General features: G+C 40.1%; 1 protein-coding gene across 1 annotated transcript in view; it reads left to right on the top strand.

Annotated features, from left to right (window-relative positions):
• Positions 1 to 15499, top strand: part of EP300 (E1A binding protein p300) — an 82499-nt gene that overhangs the window by 37152 nt on the left and 29848 nt on the right. The window contains exons 7-10 of the mRNA XM_059401933.1: positions 9049 to 9142; positions 9690 to 9827; positions 11877 to 11994; positions 12851 to 13025. Of these exons, the coding sequence (XP_059257916.1) occupies positions 9049 to 9142; positions 9690 to 9827; positions 11877 to 11994; positions 12851 to 13025 (525 nt within the window). The remainder of the gene's footprint in view (positions 1 to 9048; positions 9143 to 9689; positions 9828 to 11876; positions 11995 to 12850; positions 13026 to 15499) is intronic.

Below are 15499 nucleotides of genomic sequence, written 5' to 3'. Positions count from 1 at the left end.
GCATCTGGGTGGCTCGGTTGGTTAAGTATCTGCTGTTGGCTCAGGTCATGATCCCAGGGTCTTGGATCAAGGCATGCGTCACGCTCCCTGCTCAACGGGGAGCCTGCTTCTACCTCTCCTCCCTGCGAGAGTTCTCTCTCAATATCTTCTTTTACTTTCTTTAAAAAAAAAAAAAAAAAAATCTTAAAAAAAAGAAAAGGAAATTGTTGTATTTTGGTTTAAAATATATAGAAATGAGTGTGGTTAGTTTTGGGGTTTTTTTTGTTTTGTTTTTAAGATTTTATTTATTTGACACAGAGAAAGAAAGCATAAGTAGGCAGAGGGATTGGCAGAGGGAGAAGGAGAAGCAGGCTCACCACTGAGCAGGGAGCCTGATGTGGGGCTCGATCCCAGGACCCTGAGCTGAAGGCAGTCGCTTAACTGACTGAGCCACCCAGACGCCTGAATGTGGTTATTATTAATACAGAGGCCCATATTCTCACTGAAGTGGTGTGCCTTTTGAAATAGCTTATTGAATGTATGTGTTTACTTAACTTCTCCTATGATACGACTGAGAAGGAAGGGGAAAAGTGAGCAGTGTTCTAGTACCTAATTTGGGGCAAATTGTTCCCCTCTGTGTGTAGTGAAGTGAAGGAGGTTTGCATTTAGATTGTATCCCCTTGCTGTTACGCAGTTAACATTTAAGCCATTTTGTTTAAATAGTTAAGTAAGTAAATCCACTGGTGAGTCAGTGACTTTTAATACTTTGCCTCTTTATTCTAAAATTGTCCTTGGTGATGAGATCTTCTGTGAGTAGAAAACTGTCTGGGGGCGTCTGGGTGGCACAGTCAGTTCAGCATCCGACTTTTCGTTTTGGCCCAGGTCATGATCTTAGGGTCCTTGGATCAAACCCCATAGTTAGGCTCTGCTCAGTGCAGATTGTTTCTCCCTGTTCGTCTGCCCCTCTCACTTGTGCTGTGGTCTGTCTCTCCCCTCAAAATAAATAAATCTTAACAACAACAAAAAAGTTCTGGTTCTGTATAATCCACCATATTTTTTCCTGTGAAGTCCATTGTCATCCTTCTGTTAATATTTATAATAAGCTTTATTTCTGCCCATTACTGCCCAATTCTAACTGAGGAAACAAAGTTGGGCACACTACTCTTACAAAAATGTAATCTTGCTGATTTTTGTGCTTTTTAACTCAAATATACATCATTCTTTGATGAGCATTGCTAATTTATTAAATAATTATTGAGGGTCTAGTTTAAAATACTAGACTGGGGCGCCTGGGTGGCTCAGTGGGTTAAGCCGCTGCCTTCGGCTCAGGTCATGATCTCAGGGTCCTGGGATCGAGTCCCGCATCGGGCTCTCTGCTCAGCAGGGAGCCTGCTTCCCTCTCTCTCTCTCTGCCTGCCTCTCCATCTACTTGTGATTTCTCTCTGTCAAATAAATAAATAAAATCTTTAAAAAAAAAAAATAAAATACTAGACCGGAAACTGGGTAAAGAACTAACTAATCCTGCCCTTTTGTGCTCGTTTTCTTTTCTTTTTTATTTTTTAATGTATTTTATTTATTTGACAGAGACATTCAGAATCATTTGAAAGTTAGCTTCTTGAGATTTCTTTTGCCCTTTTCTTGGTGTCTATATTTTAAGATTGAAGATTAATTAAGTTTCCATCTCTTTCTTGTTAATTCAGTTATTAATAGTAATAATCATCATGAGCCGAAACTTCTAGAATACCTCATTTCTTTCTTCTTCTGTGTTCAATCCCATCTTAAAAACTGGTGTGAAAACAAACTCCTCTTTTTGGCGTGTTACATCCTCATGGTTTTTATCTATTAGGCCCAAGCCAGATGGGCAAAGGCTTATATATGAAGTGTTATTTCTTTTATACCAAAGCCCCTTTATTTATTTATTTTTTAAATATTTTCAGTGTTCCAAGATTCATTGTTTATGCACCATACCCAGTGCCAAAGCTCTTTTAGAAGTAAATAGTCCTGGGCACCTGGGTGGCTCAGTTGGTTAAGCCACTGCCTTCAGCTCAGGTCATGATCCTGGAGTCCTGGGATCGAGTCCCGCATCAGGCTCCCAGTTCCACGAGTTCTCATGTTCTCACTGTCTCTCTCTCCCTCAGATAAATAAATAAATAAAGACTTTTAAAAAAAAGGCGGGGGGGGAAGTGAGTTGTAAAAGTAAATAGTCCTGGGGCGCCTGGGTGGCTCAGTGGGTTAAGCCTTACGCTCAGGTCATGATCTCAGGGTCCTGGGATCGAGAGGCCTGCATCGGGCTCTCTGTTTAGCAGGGAGCCTCCTTCTCCCCCTCCCCCGCCTGCTGCTCTTCCTACTTGTGATCTCTCTGTCAAATAAATAAATAAAATCTTTTTTAAAAGGTGGGGGGTAAGTAGTCCTATGTGTTTATGTTGAAGGGTGCCCTCTCTCTTTTCATTTTCTTTTTTATGAGTTCTCTAAAACCTAGATAATAAAAGAAATGCATCTCAAAATGGAATCCCCCGGACTAGGGCATGTAATGTTCTCCACAGTCTTACCTTTTTCTTTTCTTTTTTGAGAGAGAGGGAGGGAGAGAATCTAAAGAAGGCCCCGTGCTGGGTGTGAGGGAGAGTTCAGTCTTGCAACCCTGAGATAATGACCTTAGCGGAAATCAAGAGTCCGACGCTTAAGCAACTGAGCCACACAGGCACCCCTCTCTGCAGTCCTTTTTTTTTTTATTAAAGATTTTATATATTTATTTGACAGAGACAGCAAGAGAGGGAACACAGAATGGGGAGTGGGCGAGGAAGAAGCAGGCCCCTTGCTGAGCAGGGAGGCCAATGCAGGGCTCCATCCCAGGACCCCAGGATCATGACCTGAGCTAAAGGGGAGGCTTAACAACTGAACCTCCCAGGCGCATCCCCACCCCCTATTGTCTTTAAGAGGGTTTTAAGAAAGTATTTTATTGCATGTTATGAACATGTGACCTCTTTTTCACTTCACACCAAAATCTTAACCAATTTATTTGTTGTTGTTTTAAATATTGATTTATTCATTTGAAGAGGAGAGCGAGCAATCGAATGTGGGGAGGGATAGAGGGCGAGGAAGAGGAAATCTTAAGCAGACTCTGCACTCAGTATAGAGGGAGCCCTTTGTGGGGCTCAGTCTCATAATCCTGAGGTCATGACCTGAGCTGAAACCAAGAGTTGGATACTTAAACAACTGTGTCACCCAGGCAACCCAGCAATTTATTAGTTTTAATCAAAACTTTATACTTCCGAGTAATGTTTGAACTAAGGATTACTAAAAATTATTTTTTGGGGTACTTGAAGTGACCCTTTTAGGCTTCTATGTTTTGAGTTTTATATGGATTTTACTAGAAATATCATGATTTTGATTATCAGAAATAATGACTCTGGAGTTGTATCTTGGCCTTAGCCTAGAACCATATTATCAGAAAGAGTAAAGAAATGCACAGTTCAATACTCAGATTACTATTAACTGTATTTTCTTACCTTTCTTTTTTTTTTTTTTTTTAAGATTTTATTTTTTTTATTTATTTATTTGACAGGCAGAGATCACAAGTACGCAGAGAGGCAGGCAGAAGGAGAGGAGGAAACAGGCTCCCTGGGATCATGACCTGAGCCGAAGGCAGAGGCTTTAACCCATTCAGCCACCCAAGCACCCCTTTCTTACTTTTTTTTTTTTTTTTTTAAAGATTTTATTTATTTACTTGAGAGAGAGACAGTGAGAGAGAGCATGAACGAGGAGAAGGTCAGAGAGAGAAGCAGACTCCCCATGGAGCTGGGAGCCCAATGCGGGACTCGATCCCGGGACTCCAGGATCATGACCTGAGCCGAAGGCAGTCGTCCAACCAACTGAGCCACCCAGGCGTCCCCCTTTCTTACCTTTTTGATGTCTCATAATTTTGAAATACTAAGCCAGACTCTTCACTTCTGTTTTTTTTTTATTTGTTTGTTTGTTTTTCCCCCACTAATGTTCTTTATTTCAGGACACTTTATTTAGGTTTGAACCTGATATGATACACTATATCCACAAATAGAACCATATTGTGTCCTCCCAACAATGTAAGGTTTTTATTACATTTTATAAACAAAAGCAATTTACTATATTTCCACATACTCAGCAACTTAAAATTATTGGACTCCCAAGTGGTTAGTGCCATGAGGTCTCAGCCATATTATTTTAACCCTAAAGTATTGTTGGGGACCCTGCCAAGAGGGCAGAGTGGATAGATGATCAGAAATCCAGGGGAAAACTTGGTTAGGAAATTTGGGTCATAAAGAATTTTTTTGTATCCTTCTTTACAGCAGTTTAAAATACTCTAGGTTACTTATTCATAATTGTTGCAGATTTAAGTAAGGTAAAAGTATTATTTAATATGAATATACTTTTTTCCTTCTATTTATTTGACAGCCAGCGATGAATATACTTTTTTCCTTCTATTTATTTGACAGCCAGCGATCACAAGTAGGCAGAGAGGCGGGCAGAGAGAGAGGGGAGGAAGCAGGCTCTCTGCTGAGCAGGGAGCCATATGTGGGGCTCGATCCCAGAACCCTGAGATCATGACCTGAGCCAAAGACAGAAGCTTTAACTCACTGAGCCACCCAGACGCCCCAGTATACTTTTTTCCTTCTAAATTTTAGTTTGGAGTTTTCAAAACCTACCTTAAAGTTGTAATATTCCAGTAAAGACTATATACATACCTTTTACCTAGATTTCTTTGTTCTCAGCATTTTTGCCACATTTGCTTTGTTTCTGAGTATTCTTGAGCTGTCCTGACATTTGACTGCTGTTTCAGCAGGTTTCCTAATAAAAAGGATATTCTTGTCCGTGACCACAACGCTGTTGTGATGTGTACAAAATCTAACATTTGTTGATAACGTCATCTAATGTACAGTCTATTTTAATTTCTCCAGTTGTCCCCCAGAGTCATTTGGGGATTTTTTAGTTTGTTTTTTGATCCACCAAGGCACCCCCAAAAGGTGGATTATTTATTTATTTTTAAAATGTTTTATTTTTTGATTAACATATAATGTATTGGGCGCCTGGGTGGCTCAGTGGGTTAAGCCACTGCCTTCGGCTCAGGTCATGATCTCAGGGTCCTGGGATCGAGTCCCGCATCGGGCTCTCTGCTCAGCAGGGAGCCTGCTTCCTCCTCTCTCTCTGCCTGCCTCTCTGCCTACTTGTGATCTCTCTCTGTCGGATAAAAAAAAAAAAAATCTTTAAAAAAAAAAACAAACATATAATGTATTTTCAGCCCCAGGGGTACAGGTCTGTGAACCGCCAGGTTTACACACTTCACAGCACTCAACATAACACATATCCTCCCCGATGTCCATAATCCCACTAAGTCATTCGGGTTTTACATTCAGTTTGTTATGTGCCATGTGTTTCTCTTAATCTAGAAGTCCTCTCCCTTCTCTTTATTCATCACACATTGACTTTTGATGATCACTGTAGATTGTCCTATAATTTATAATAGTCTGATTGTTTCCTTGTAATTAGATCCAGATTAAACATTCTTGGTATGAATATGTCATGTATAGTGGTGTGTACGTGGTCAGGTTTTAATAATTTCAGCATATAAATGTCTTGGGACTCTTTATTTGCCTTTATAGTATCTCTATTCTCTTTATTACGGACCTTCAAATTATTGGTTAGCTATCTTTCAGCTATTTTATGGAAATTCTGGAACTATTACCGTTAAGAACTCCTGGGTTTTGTTTTGTGCTCTCTTCTAAATGTCTTCTGTGTCACCTATTTCTCGGATACAAGTGCCAGTTTAGGCTATTGGAGTTTGAGAAAAAGTAGTATTTGTGTTTATCGGTCTATGTCATACCATCATTCCCTGAGGTTTGTAGTCCTGGGTAGGAAGAAGCACCTAAGCAGGCCTTTTTACTAGTGCTTTTAAGCAGACTAAGATCCTCCAAAATGACTCGGGACTACAGGTGTTTCTCTTGCTGTGGCTCAACCGGCTGTAATGCTGGCGCATTCTCAGTTATAAATTTCAGGTACCTTTGATTGATGGGGACATTTAAGTAAATGAGAAACAGCATTCATTCAGATGTGCCGTGTGCTGGGGAAAAAAATAATATGAAAGGGGCATGGCGCCTATTTTGAAACATCTCTAGTTTGGATAGGTAAGGAAGCAGTTAAGCAGACAAAAACTACAAGATCTCTGTTAGTACACATCCAGTTATAGAAATTCTGTAGCCAGAAGGTGGACTCCCTTCTGGAGCCCTAAATTACAGCTTTTTTGTATAAGACTTCTTGACCATATTTGACCACATTCTTAATAGTTCTTGCTGAGTTCCCTTTCTCTGTAAAGGTTAGTATGGGATTCCTCCTAGGGCTTAGACACAGAGTGAGAGAGAGCACACACGAATTGGGGAGCAGCAGAGAGCCTGACGTGGGCCAATCCCAGAACCTGGAGATCACAACCCAAGCCCCAGCCAAGGCAGACACTTAGCCAACTGTGTCAGTCACCCAAGTGCCTTGCATCTGACTCTTGATATTGGCTCAGGTCATGATTTCAGGGTAGTGTGATCTAGGTCCATACTGGGCATGGAGCCTGTTTAAGAAAATAAATAAAATCGGGCGCCTGGGTGGCTCAGTGGTTTAAGCCTCTGCCTTCAGCTCAGGTCATGATCTCAGGGTCCTGGGATCGAGTCCCGCATCGGGCTCTCTGCTCAGCAGGGAGCCTGCTTTCCCCCTCTCTCTCTGCCTGCCTCTCTGCCTACTTGTGATCTCTCTCTGTCTATAAAATAAATAAATAAAAATCTTAAAAAAAAAAAAAAAAGAAAGAAAATAAATAAAATCTTAAAAAAAAAAAATGTTGGACCCTTAACTGACTGAGCCACCCAGGTGCCCCAACAAAAATATATCTTTAATGATTTTTAGGTGTTGTGATTCCTTCCTCCCCCTTCTGACTTCATCTCTGGCAGTACCAGTACTGTTTGACTTATTTTTGTATTCTCAAGTGAATGTTCGCTCTTGGGATTGTTTTTTTTAACCTCCTCTCAGGATCTTCAATATTAACCTATATAAGGGTATTCCTTCTCAAGTTATGATTGAGCTATAACTTGGAGTCAGGGCTGAGTATTAAATGGACCTGGGGATTCATAGAGAATGTTTTGCTGTGTTTTCATGTGCCATTAAAAGACAGTAAGCAGGGGCGCCTGGGTGGCTCAGTGGGTTAAGCCGCTGCCTTCGGCTCAGGTCATGATCTCAGGGTCCTGGGATCGAGTCCCGCATCGGGCTCTCTGCTCAGCGGGGAGCCTGCTTCCTCCTCTCTCTCTCTCTCTGCCTGCCTCTCTGTCTACTGTGATCTCTCTCTGTCAAATAAATAAATAAAATCTTTAAAAAAAAAAAAAAAAAAAAAAAGACAGTAAGCAAATGCGTGGAGGGTCATCACTTTTTCTTGTACCCCTTAGTGCTGCTGCCATTGATAAAGCAAATCAATATTATGGGTACCTAGTTTCTCTAAACACTCTAAAAAGGAGTGTTTAGGGGACCTGGGTGGCTCAGTGGGTGTGGGTTAAACCCTCTGCCTTCAGCTCAGGACGTTGATCCCGGGGTCCTGGGATTGAGCCTCGCATTGGGCTCTCTGCTTGGTGGGGAGTCTGCTTCCCTTCCTCTCTCTCTGCCTGACTTTCTGCCTGCTTGTGACCTCTGTCTGTCAAATAAATAAATTTTTTTTTTAAAGTATTTACACGGACAAATACAGATACGAAGTACAATTCTGTTTTAAAAGACGACCTTCAGGGCGCCTGGGTGGCTCAGTGGGTTAAGCCTCTGCCTTCGGCTCGGGTCATGATCTCAGGGTCCTGGGATCAAGGCCCGCATCGGGCTCTCTGCTCAGCAGGGAGTCCGCTTCTCCCTCTCTCTGCCTGCCTCTCTGCCTACTTGTGATCTCTCTCTCTATTTCAAATAAATAAATAAAATCTTAAAAAAAAGACGACCTCCAGCAACTACATTTCAGAGCTGGGCTGATGTCAGAAGCATATTTCTGCCCAAGTATTTAGGAAGCATGGAGAAGGAAAGCACCAGCATTTTTCTTCATTAAATGTTATTTACAGGTTCAGCCAATTATTCCCATTATAGTGGGAAGTTTTATTTGTTTCCTTGTTTTTAACTAAAATACCTTGAGGTATGTTGATAGAATTGTAAAAGTTGTAGGGGTTTTTTGGTTTTTGCTTTTACCACATGAAAATCTTATTTGTGTGTGAATATTGCTTTTAGTTGTTTGTTTGTTTGTTTGTTTTTTTAAAGATTTTATTTATTTATTTGACAGACAGAGATCACAAGCAGGTAGAGAGGCAGGCAGAGAGAGAGAGAGGAGGAAGCAGGCTCCCTGCTGAGCAGAGAGCCCGATGCGGGACTCGATCCCAGGACCCTGAGATCATGACCGGAGCCGAAGGCAGAGGCTTAACCCTCTGAGCCACCCAGGCGCCCCTAGTTGTTTGTTTTTAAAGAAATGAGCTATTCATTAAAATTGCCAATTGAAGAGGTAATATATATACCTAGAACTATTTAGGTCAGTTTTTGAAGGAGTAGTCAAATGTTTAACCAAAACACGGTCTTTCGTTTCCCCCTCTCCAGTGATCCACTTACGTTCCTTACATCCTTACATAAGTTGTGCTTATGAAATTATATGCATATATAGTTGTTACCTACACAGTTTCGGTTCTAATTTTTTTTGCTTTTAACGCCATTTTACCCAGTGTCTGTCCATACATGTATGAGTACACCTCTAAGACAACATACCAGAAATAGAAATACCAAGTCAAAGAGTGTGTGTGGATTTTCTATTTGTCAGCATTTGCCACAGAGCCCTAGTATTTTTTTTTTCCTGGTTTGTCATTTGTCTCTTTGCTTATGGTGGTTATTTATTACTCAAGATTCTAAATGTTGTCCTTATGGCTTCTGGGTTTTGGGTCTTTGAAAGGACAGAAAATTCTTGTGATATATTCTAGTACTTTTATAGCTTTTCTTTCTTTTGTTCTTTTTGTTAACTGGTATTTAAAATAAATTTTTTTGTTTGTCTTGACTTAGGTGCTAGTCCTATGGGAGTAAATGGAGGTGTAGGGGTTCAAACGTCGAATCTTCTCTCTGACTCAATGTTGCATTCAGCCATAAATTCTCAAAAGTAAGTTTTTTCTTGGTGGGCGCCCTGTGTTTTAAGCACTTGTTAGATTTCTTTGATTTTTGTTTCCTTGATTTGAAGCTATCCTTGATGAATGACGGCAAATATTGTATTTGAGTCCATGCTTTTGGCTTTCTACAATATTATTTGAAGTTATATCAATTATCTGGGGTAACCTATACCTTCCCTGGATGTAGTAAGAAGTTGCAAGTATGCAGCTGCTTTAAAAATGAGCTTACTCTGTCCCAGAGGTAAGAATTAATCCATTATCCAGTGATTCCCTGGAATAAGTTATGTCAAAGTAGCAGTTTAATCTTAACAACATAACACCTAGGTCATCTAGACTTCATCCTCCCCTCCAGAGGATCAGGTGTTGTGAGTTAACTTCTGCCTCACACAGGTACAAACACATACTATTTCTCTCAGATTTCTTTATTTAAAGACTTGTCATAGTGTGTTGGACCATTTGTACTCATCATTGTCCCCTCTAAATGAAATCTTCTTTCTCCTACCTTCTTCACTAAAACTATATCACAATTCTATTTTAAAGCCCAATGATGAGTGAAAATGCCAGTGTGGCCTCCCTGGGTCCTATGCCAACAGCAGCTCAACCATCCAGTACTGGAATTCGGAAACAATGGCATGAAGATATTACTCAGGATCTTCGAAATCATCTTGTTCACAAACTGTATGTCTTATTCATAAAGACTGAGCATGTCTTATTTATAAAGAGTTACCATGTCAACATGCTTCCAGTCCTGCCAGGCACTTAACCACAAGAGGGGTATTATTGATTTTTCTGTAGCCTGGCTGTTGCCGCTAATGCTTCTGCTCCTGTAGCTTTCTTGCTTCCTGTTCTCTGCTTCTCGGCCTTTTCCACCATCATTCGTAGGAGGCTTTCAGCTTTAACAGTGTATATACTATTCTACCTAGTGATGGTTTTTAGTATATTAGCTAAAAATTATTTTAATGTCCCTGCCTTTGCAAATTTCAAATTTTAGAAGCAAAACCACGTCTCAGTGCATTTGAGTATGGTAGTGGTAACAGTGTTTTCTTGTATCCCTAATAAAGCTCTTAAGATGTTGAATGGTGGCAGCTCTCTGTAGTCTTCTGGACCTCTAAAAATGCATGTCAGCGGTTCGTGAGATATCTCTGCACTGTTTGTTGTGGAGTTGATAAATGCCAGGCATTTAGCTTCTTTAAAGAAGCTTCGTTACTTCTTGTCAGAGGAAAGAGGGGAAGGGATAGAGAGCAGTATAATGTAATGTGCCCAATATCATAAAAGTACAGTTTGGACTTCACTCATTACAGAGCTTACACTGTGAGTGATGTCCAGCATTTTTTTCTCTGAGAAAGCAGTCTTTTTTCCATTTCTCCTCCACTTAATAGAAGGGTTTCCTTCATTCCATCCATATTTTATACTGGTTTAGAACCATGTGTCTTCTCTTTTATCTAAATTTACTTTTATCTTACATTAGCCTACCAAGTATACTTTAAGTTTCATTTAGGAATTCAAAAATTCCTATTAGTAGAATTTGACAACAAGGAGAAAACTCCCAAGATTTTAAGAAAATGAGTTAAAAAAGAACAAAATCGACTGACTTTGTGATACTCAAATTGTGTAACTATCATTACCTCATATCAGAATCAGTACATTATTTGGGGTTGATTATCTGGCTTGACATTAATTATGAATTTGTTATCAACTCAAATATTCTTCTAAACTTCAATTTCTTTCTTTGCCATTTCGTTTTTCCAAATCTTGCACAACTGAATGTGAGATACCCAAATAATAAAATGAATGACTGGAGGGGCACCTGGGTGGCCCACTCATTAAGGGTCTGCCTTTGGCTCAGGTCATGATCCCAGGGTCCTGAGATTGAGCTCCTCATCTGGCTCTGGAAGCCCACTTCTCCCTCTCATACTTCCTCTGCTTGTGTTCCCTCTCTCACTGTGTCTCTCTGTCAAATAAATAAGACCTTTAAAAAAAAAAAATTAATGACTGGAAATACATTTGTCAGATCTTCGGGAACACTAGTGCCAAGCATTTTGTAGGGAATTGTTAGAAAGGAAAAGACTTTGAATTGGGTGGAATCATTATGCATCTCTGCCCCTTCCACTTCATGTTTTTTATTTTACAAGATTTTATAGTGATTATTAGGTTTTATTTATTTATTTTTTTGAGGGACAGAGAGAATCCTTAAGCAGCTCCCATGCTCAGAGCATGGAGCCCGATGTGGGTCTCGATCCTGTGTCCCTGAGATCATGACCTGATCTGAAATCAAGAGTTGGATGCTTAATTTGACTCAGCCACCCAGGTGCCCCATTAGGTTTTATTTTACTAAGCTGAACAAATTGAGGAGAATAGAAGGGTCTGAAGGCGGTTGGTTCCTGACACTATGACAAAGGTCAGCTTTTCCTCACTAACTTTATGCAAATAACATGGTATAATTTTTTTGGTCCTATGTTAGAGTGACAGGGGCCAGAGGGGAATTTTGCAGTGTCATTTCTTACATTCTGCTCTGGGAAACCTTTTGTTTACCTCCGAGACCATTTCATTTGGGCACGTATTACTTCCTCTTTGAGTACAGCCCACCCCTTTTTATTTTACTTAATAGGCACATGATATAAAAATGAGAAAATAACTAATGAGGAGAAAGTTCAAAGTATTGTGTATTTCGGTGATGAGAAGGAGAAGTTGACATGATATAATAGTGGTAGAATTTTCTCTTTCTAGTGTTCAAGCCATATTTCCTACTCCGGATCCTGCTGCTTTAAAAGACCGGCGGATGGAAAACTTAGTTGCCTACGCCCGGAAAGTGGAAGGGGACATGTATGAATCTGCAAATAATCGAGTGAGCATTTGCTTTTCTATATAGAGTCAGAAATGGACCCGTCTACTTGTGTATTCTTCTTTGTAACATATACAAATAACAGTGTACGTCAGAGGATACTCTTTAGCTTTCCTGTCTTACTCTCCCTGTGCACAGTCAAGATAACAAAGCAAATTTTCTTAAAGCGTATGTCATCAAGAATCCTACATTTTTCCTCTTTGTAATACAGTGCACTTGTGTGGCACTTTATCTGGGTTGTCCTTCTGTCAGCTTACAAAGTGGTTGAGCTGTTACCAGCTCTGTGCTGTGTTCACGGGAGTATGGTGAATCAGCTGCTTCTCAAGTAGCAGTCCAGTTTCTCTGCATCATTTGAACTTTGTTCTCTAAATCGGCAGTTTTTCAGAATACAGCGTGCTCATTCCACGGGCTGCAATTGCCAGCATGTGTTCTGTAGACCTGCATAACGAGAGGTCATGCTCTACTATGCAGGTTCATAATAAAGTCGCTTTCCACGTGATGATTTCAAACATGAACTCACACCCAGAACGATCGAGGAAAGTGGATTAGGTGGTGCTTATCAGAGGGGAGGGGTGTGCAATGGGGGAGACAGGTGATGGGGATTCAGGAATGCACTTGTGATGAGCACCGGGTGCCGTGTGAAGTGTTGCGTCGCTGTATTGTACACCTGAAACTAATACTAAATGTATGCTAACTAACTGAAATTAAAATAAAAACTTGAAAACAGTTTAGATTTTTACCCTTTGGGTTTCTGCTTCCCTCTTTAAATGAAGCGAATATCTGTTCTTTATTCATTTTTTCTGTTACCTGATGGGAGTTCCCCTTCCTTATCTCTGTTTTATTTCCAATATTCACAAAGGCGGAATACTACCATCTGCTCGCTGAGAAGATTTATAAGATCCAGAAAGAACTAGAAGAAAAACGAAGGACTAGACTACAGAAACAAAACATGCTGCCCAGTGCTGCAGGCATGGTGCCAGTTTCTATGAATCCAGGGCCCAATATGGGACAGCCACAACCGGGAATGACTACCAGTAAGTGCTTTTTGTACGGTTATTTTGGGGAGAAACTGGTAATAAAATGGTTTCTAACCAAAGTCATTAATTTTCATTGCTTGTGTACCTATTCTAGAGTTTCTGTACCACCCCTTTCTTTGCAAAGAAATTAATTCATCCCTTAGTAAAAGAAGTAACTGAATAGTATATTTAAGATTTCTGGTGATAGTAAATACTTAACAAGTCTTGATAGAAGCCCAGGATACTCTTCTCTTAAAGCGACACCTAGAAAATGATAGTCTACAGGTTTATACTGACTTGAATTTGGTAGACCTCCAATAAATGTAGGCCAAGCAGGTTCAAAGTCCCCACCAGCCTTCATACATCCTAAACACGAAATAAATGTTACTTAACATTGTCACATTTTCTTCTTGACACAAGATGTTTGAGGGCTAAGAATTTTTTTTTTTTTTTTTTAAACACAAGGGTTTAAAATTCATCTTGACAGTTTTGGTATTCTGGTTATAAGAGCCTTCTCAACCTAATGAATTAACCAGATATCCAAGAGTGTTATACATTCCCTTATTCATTCACTGACTTATTACTGGATTTCAAGCTGTGAAATGAGTTTTATACACATGGTGAAGAACAACACAGGCTAGTTTGAATGCTGTGAGAAAGGCTATGAGAGCATCAAGCTTGTATTGCTTGAGGTGGGGAACGCTGACTACCTGTAGACGTGCCATCTGAGCCAGCAAGCACCAGCTCATACATCAGGATTTTAGGTGGGCTGAGAAATTCATCTCCCTCAGGCCTTGAAGTAGTAAAGTGGTGAATTCCTGGTTGCTACTGGCCTTTAACAGGCACATTTGTTAAATGCAGTATGCTGGATACATGTTCTCCTAGGGCCAGTGAGAACCTACTGAGAAGTGTTGAGAAGAGCGACAGTGTGTCTGGCAGAGGCAGAGTATACATAAAGGTCCACTGGCAAAGGAAAAGCAGCAGTTTTTTGTCTTTGGTTTTTTAAGATTTATTTTAAAGACAGCCCAAGCAAGAGAGAGGAGTAGAGAGAGAAGCAGATAAGCATGCCTCCCCCACCAAACCCCCCTGATTGGGAAGCCCGATGAGGGGCTATATCCCAGGATCCTGGGATCATGACCTGAGCCGAAGCCAGGTGCTTAACCAACTGACCCTTCCAGACACCCAAGCAGCCAGGGTTTTTTTGTTGTTGTTCTGCCTACCTCCTAGGAGTAGGTAGGAGAGGAGAACAAATGTTCAGAAACCGTCAAGACTAGAATTGAGTAGACTAATTAGGTGCTGATGGTCTAAACCAGGATTAGGTATAGAGACAAGTGGGCCAACCTGAGATACTTGAGTGTGTGAAAGTTTTCTGAAGTTCTTTAGATGTTTGAGCCAACTCTAAAGTCTGCAGATACTAAATTGTGGTCTTCACAGTAGAGGGAAAGCAGTATGGTATATTGATGCAGACATGCAGACAGCAACAGACATCAGTGGAACTGAGTAGCCTCTATCCCTGCCTTATCCCATATGCAGATTAATTCTAGAAGAATCAAAAGTTTTAAATTTTAAAAAATTAAAAGTAGTACATAGAATGTATTGAAGAAAATATAAAATGTATTTTATATTTGTATTTTCTATATGTACATAGAATGTATTAAAGAAAATATAAAATGAAATGAGAAACATCTTTAGATACTACCTAGAAGTTGTGAAGAAAAAAAACAACAGAAGATACCATAAACAATTTTTAATATTAAAGGTGCTGACTTCCTTAGTGTATGACTCGGGGAAAAAGATGAAACATGGGAAAAGAAAATGAAAGAATAAGTAAAATCAATGTGACCTTTTTGGGGTCTTTAAAGCTTAAAGTGGATATTGAAGACTGTACAGTAACTTGGCTCTGGATTACGCTATTGGGGAAAATTAAAATGTTTTTTTCATTCCCTTAAATCTAGTCATTACATTTCTAGAAATTTGATTTTTAAGTAATGTACAGTTGCACAGAAATATTCCCAATAACATAATTTTTACTATAGAAACATCCTAAAAGTGGCCCCACTATTACATTGCTAAAGTAGCCATACAGCTGTACACTAGAATATTTTAATTGAGGCTTCTCCAGAGCATTCCCTTTTTACCCAAGCAGCTGGAAGATGGAACAGATTTGACCAACCATCTGGAGCCCTCTGCTTAAAGGTGAAGGGCTAGGTGTGGCCACTAAAGGAACCTCTAGAAGGTAATTCCACCTGCCCTGGTGAGCAGGCAGCGCACCCTGAGGGGCAGCTCCCTATACAGAGATACATAATCAGGAAGAATTCGTCCTGTTGTCCTCATGCGGATAAAAAAGTGCAAGGGAAATTCATTATAGAAAACGTAAATGTTCATAGGAAAAATGAAAACAAAAAGGATAGGAAACAAAGTGGGAAGGGTGCCTGGAGGGTTCGGTCGGTTGAGCATCTATCTGCCTTTTGCTTAGGTCATGATCCCAGGGT

The sequence above is a fragment of the Mustela nigripes genome, chromosome 6 (assembly GCF_022355385.1).
Source record: "Mustela nigripes isolate SB6536 chromosome 6, MUSNIG.SB6536, whole genome shotgun sequence".
NCBI classification, from domain to species: domain Eukaryota; kingdom Metazoa; phylum Chordata; class Mammalia; order Carnivora; family Mustelidae; genus Mustela; species Mustela nigripes.
The sequence above is the reverse complement of the archived record's forward strand: the minus strand, read 5'-3'. Positions and strand labels throughout refer to the sequence as shown.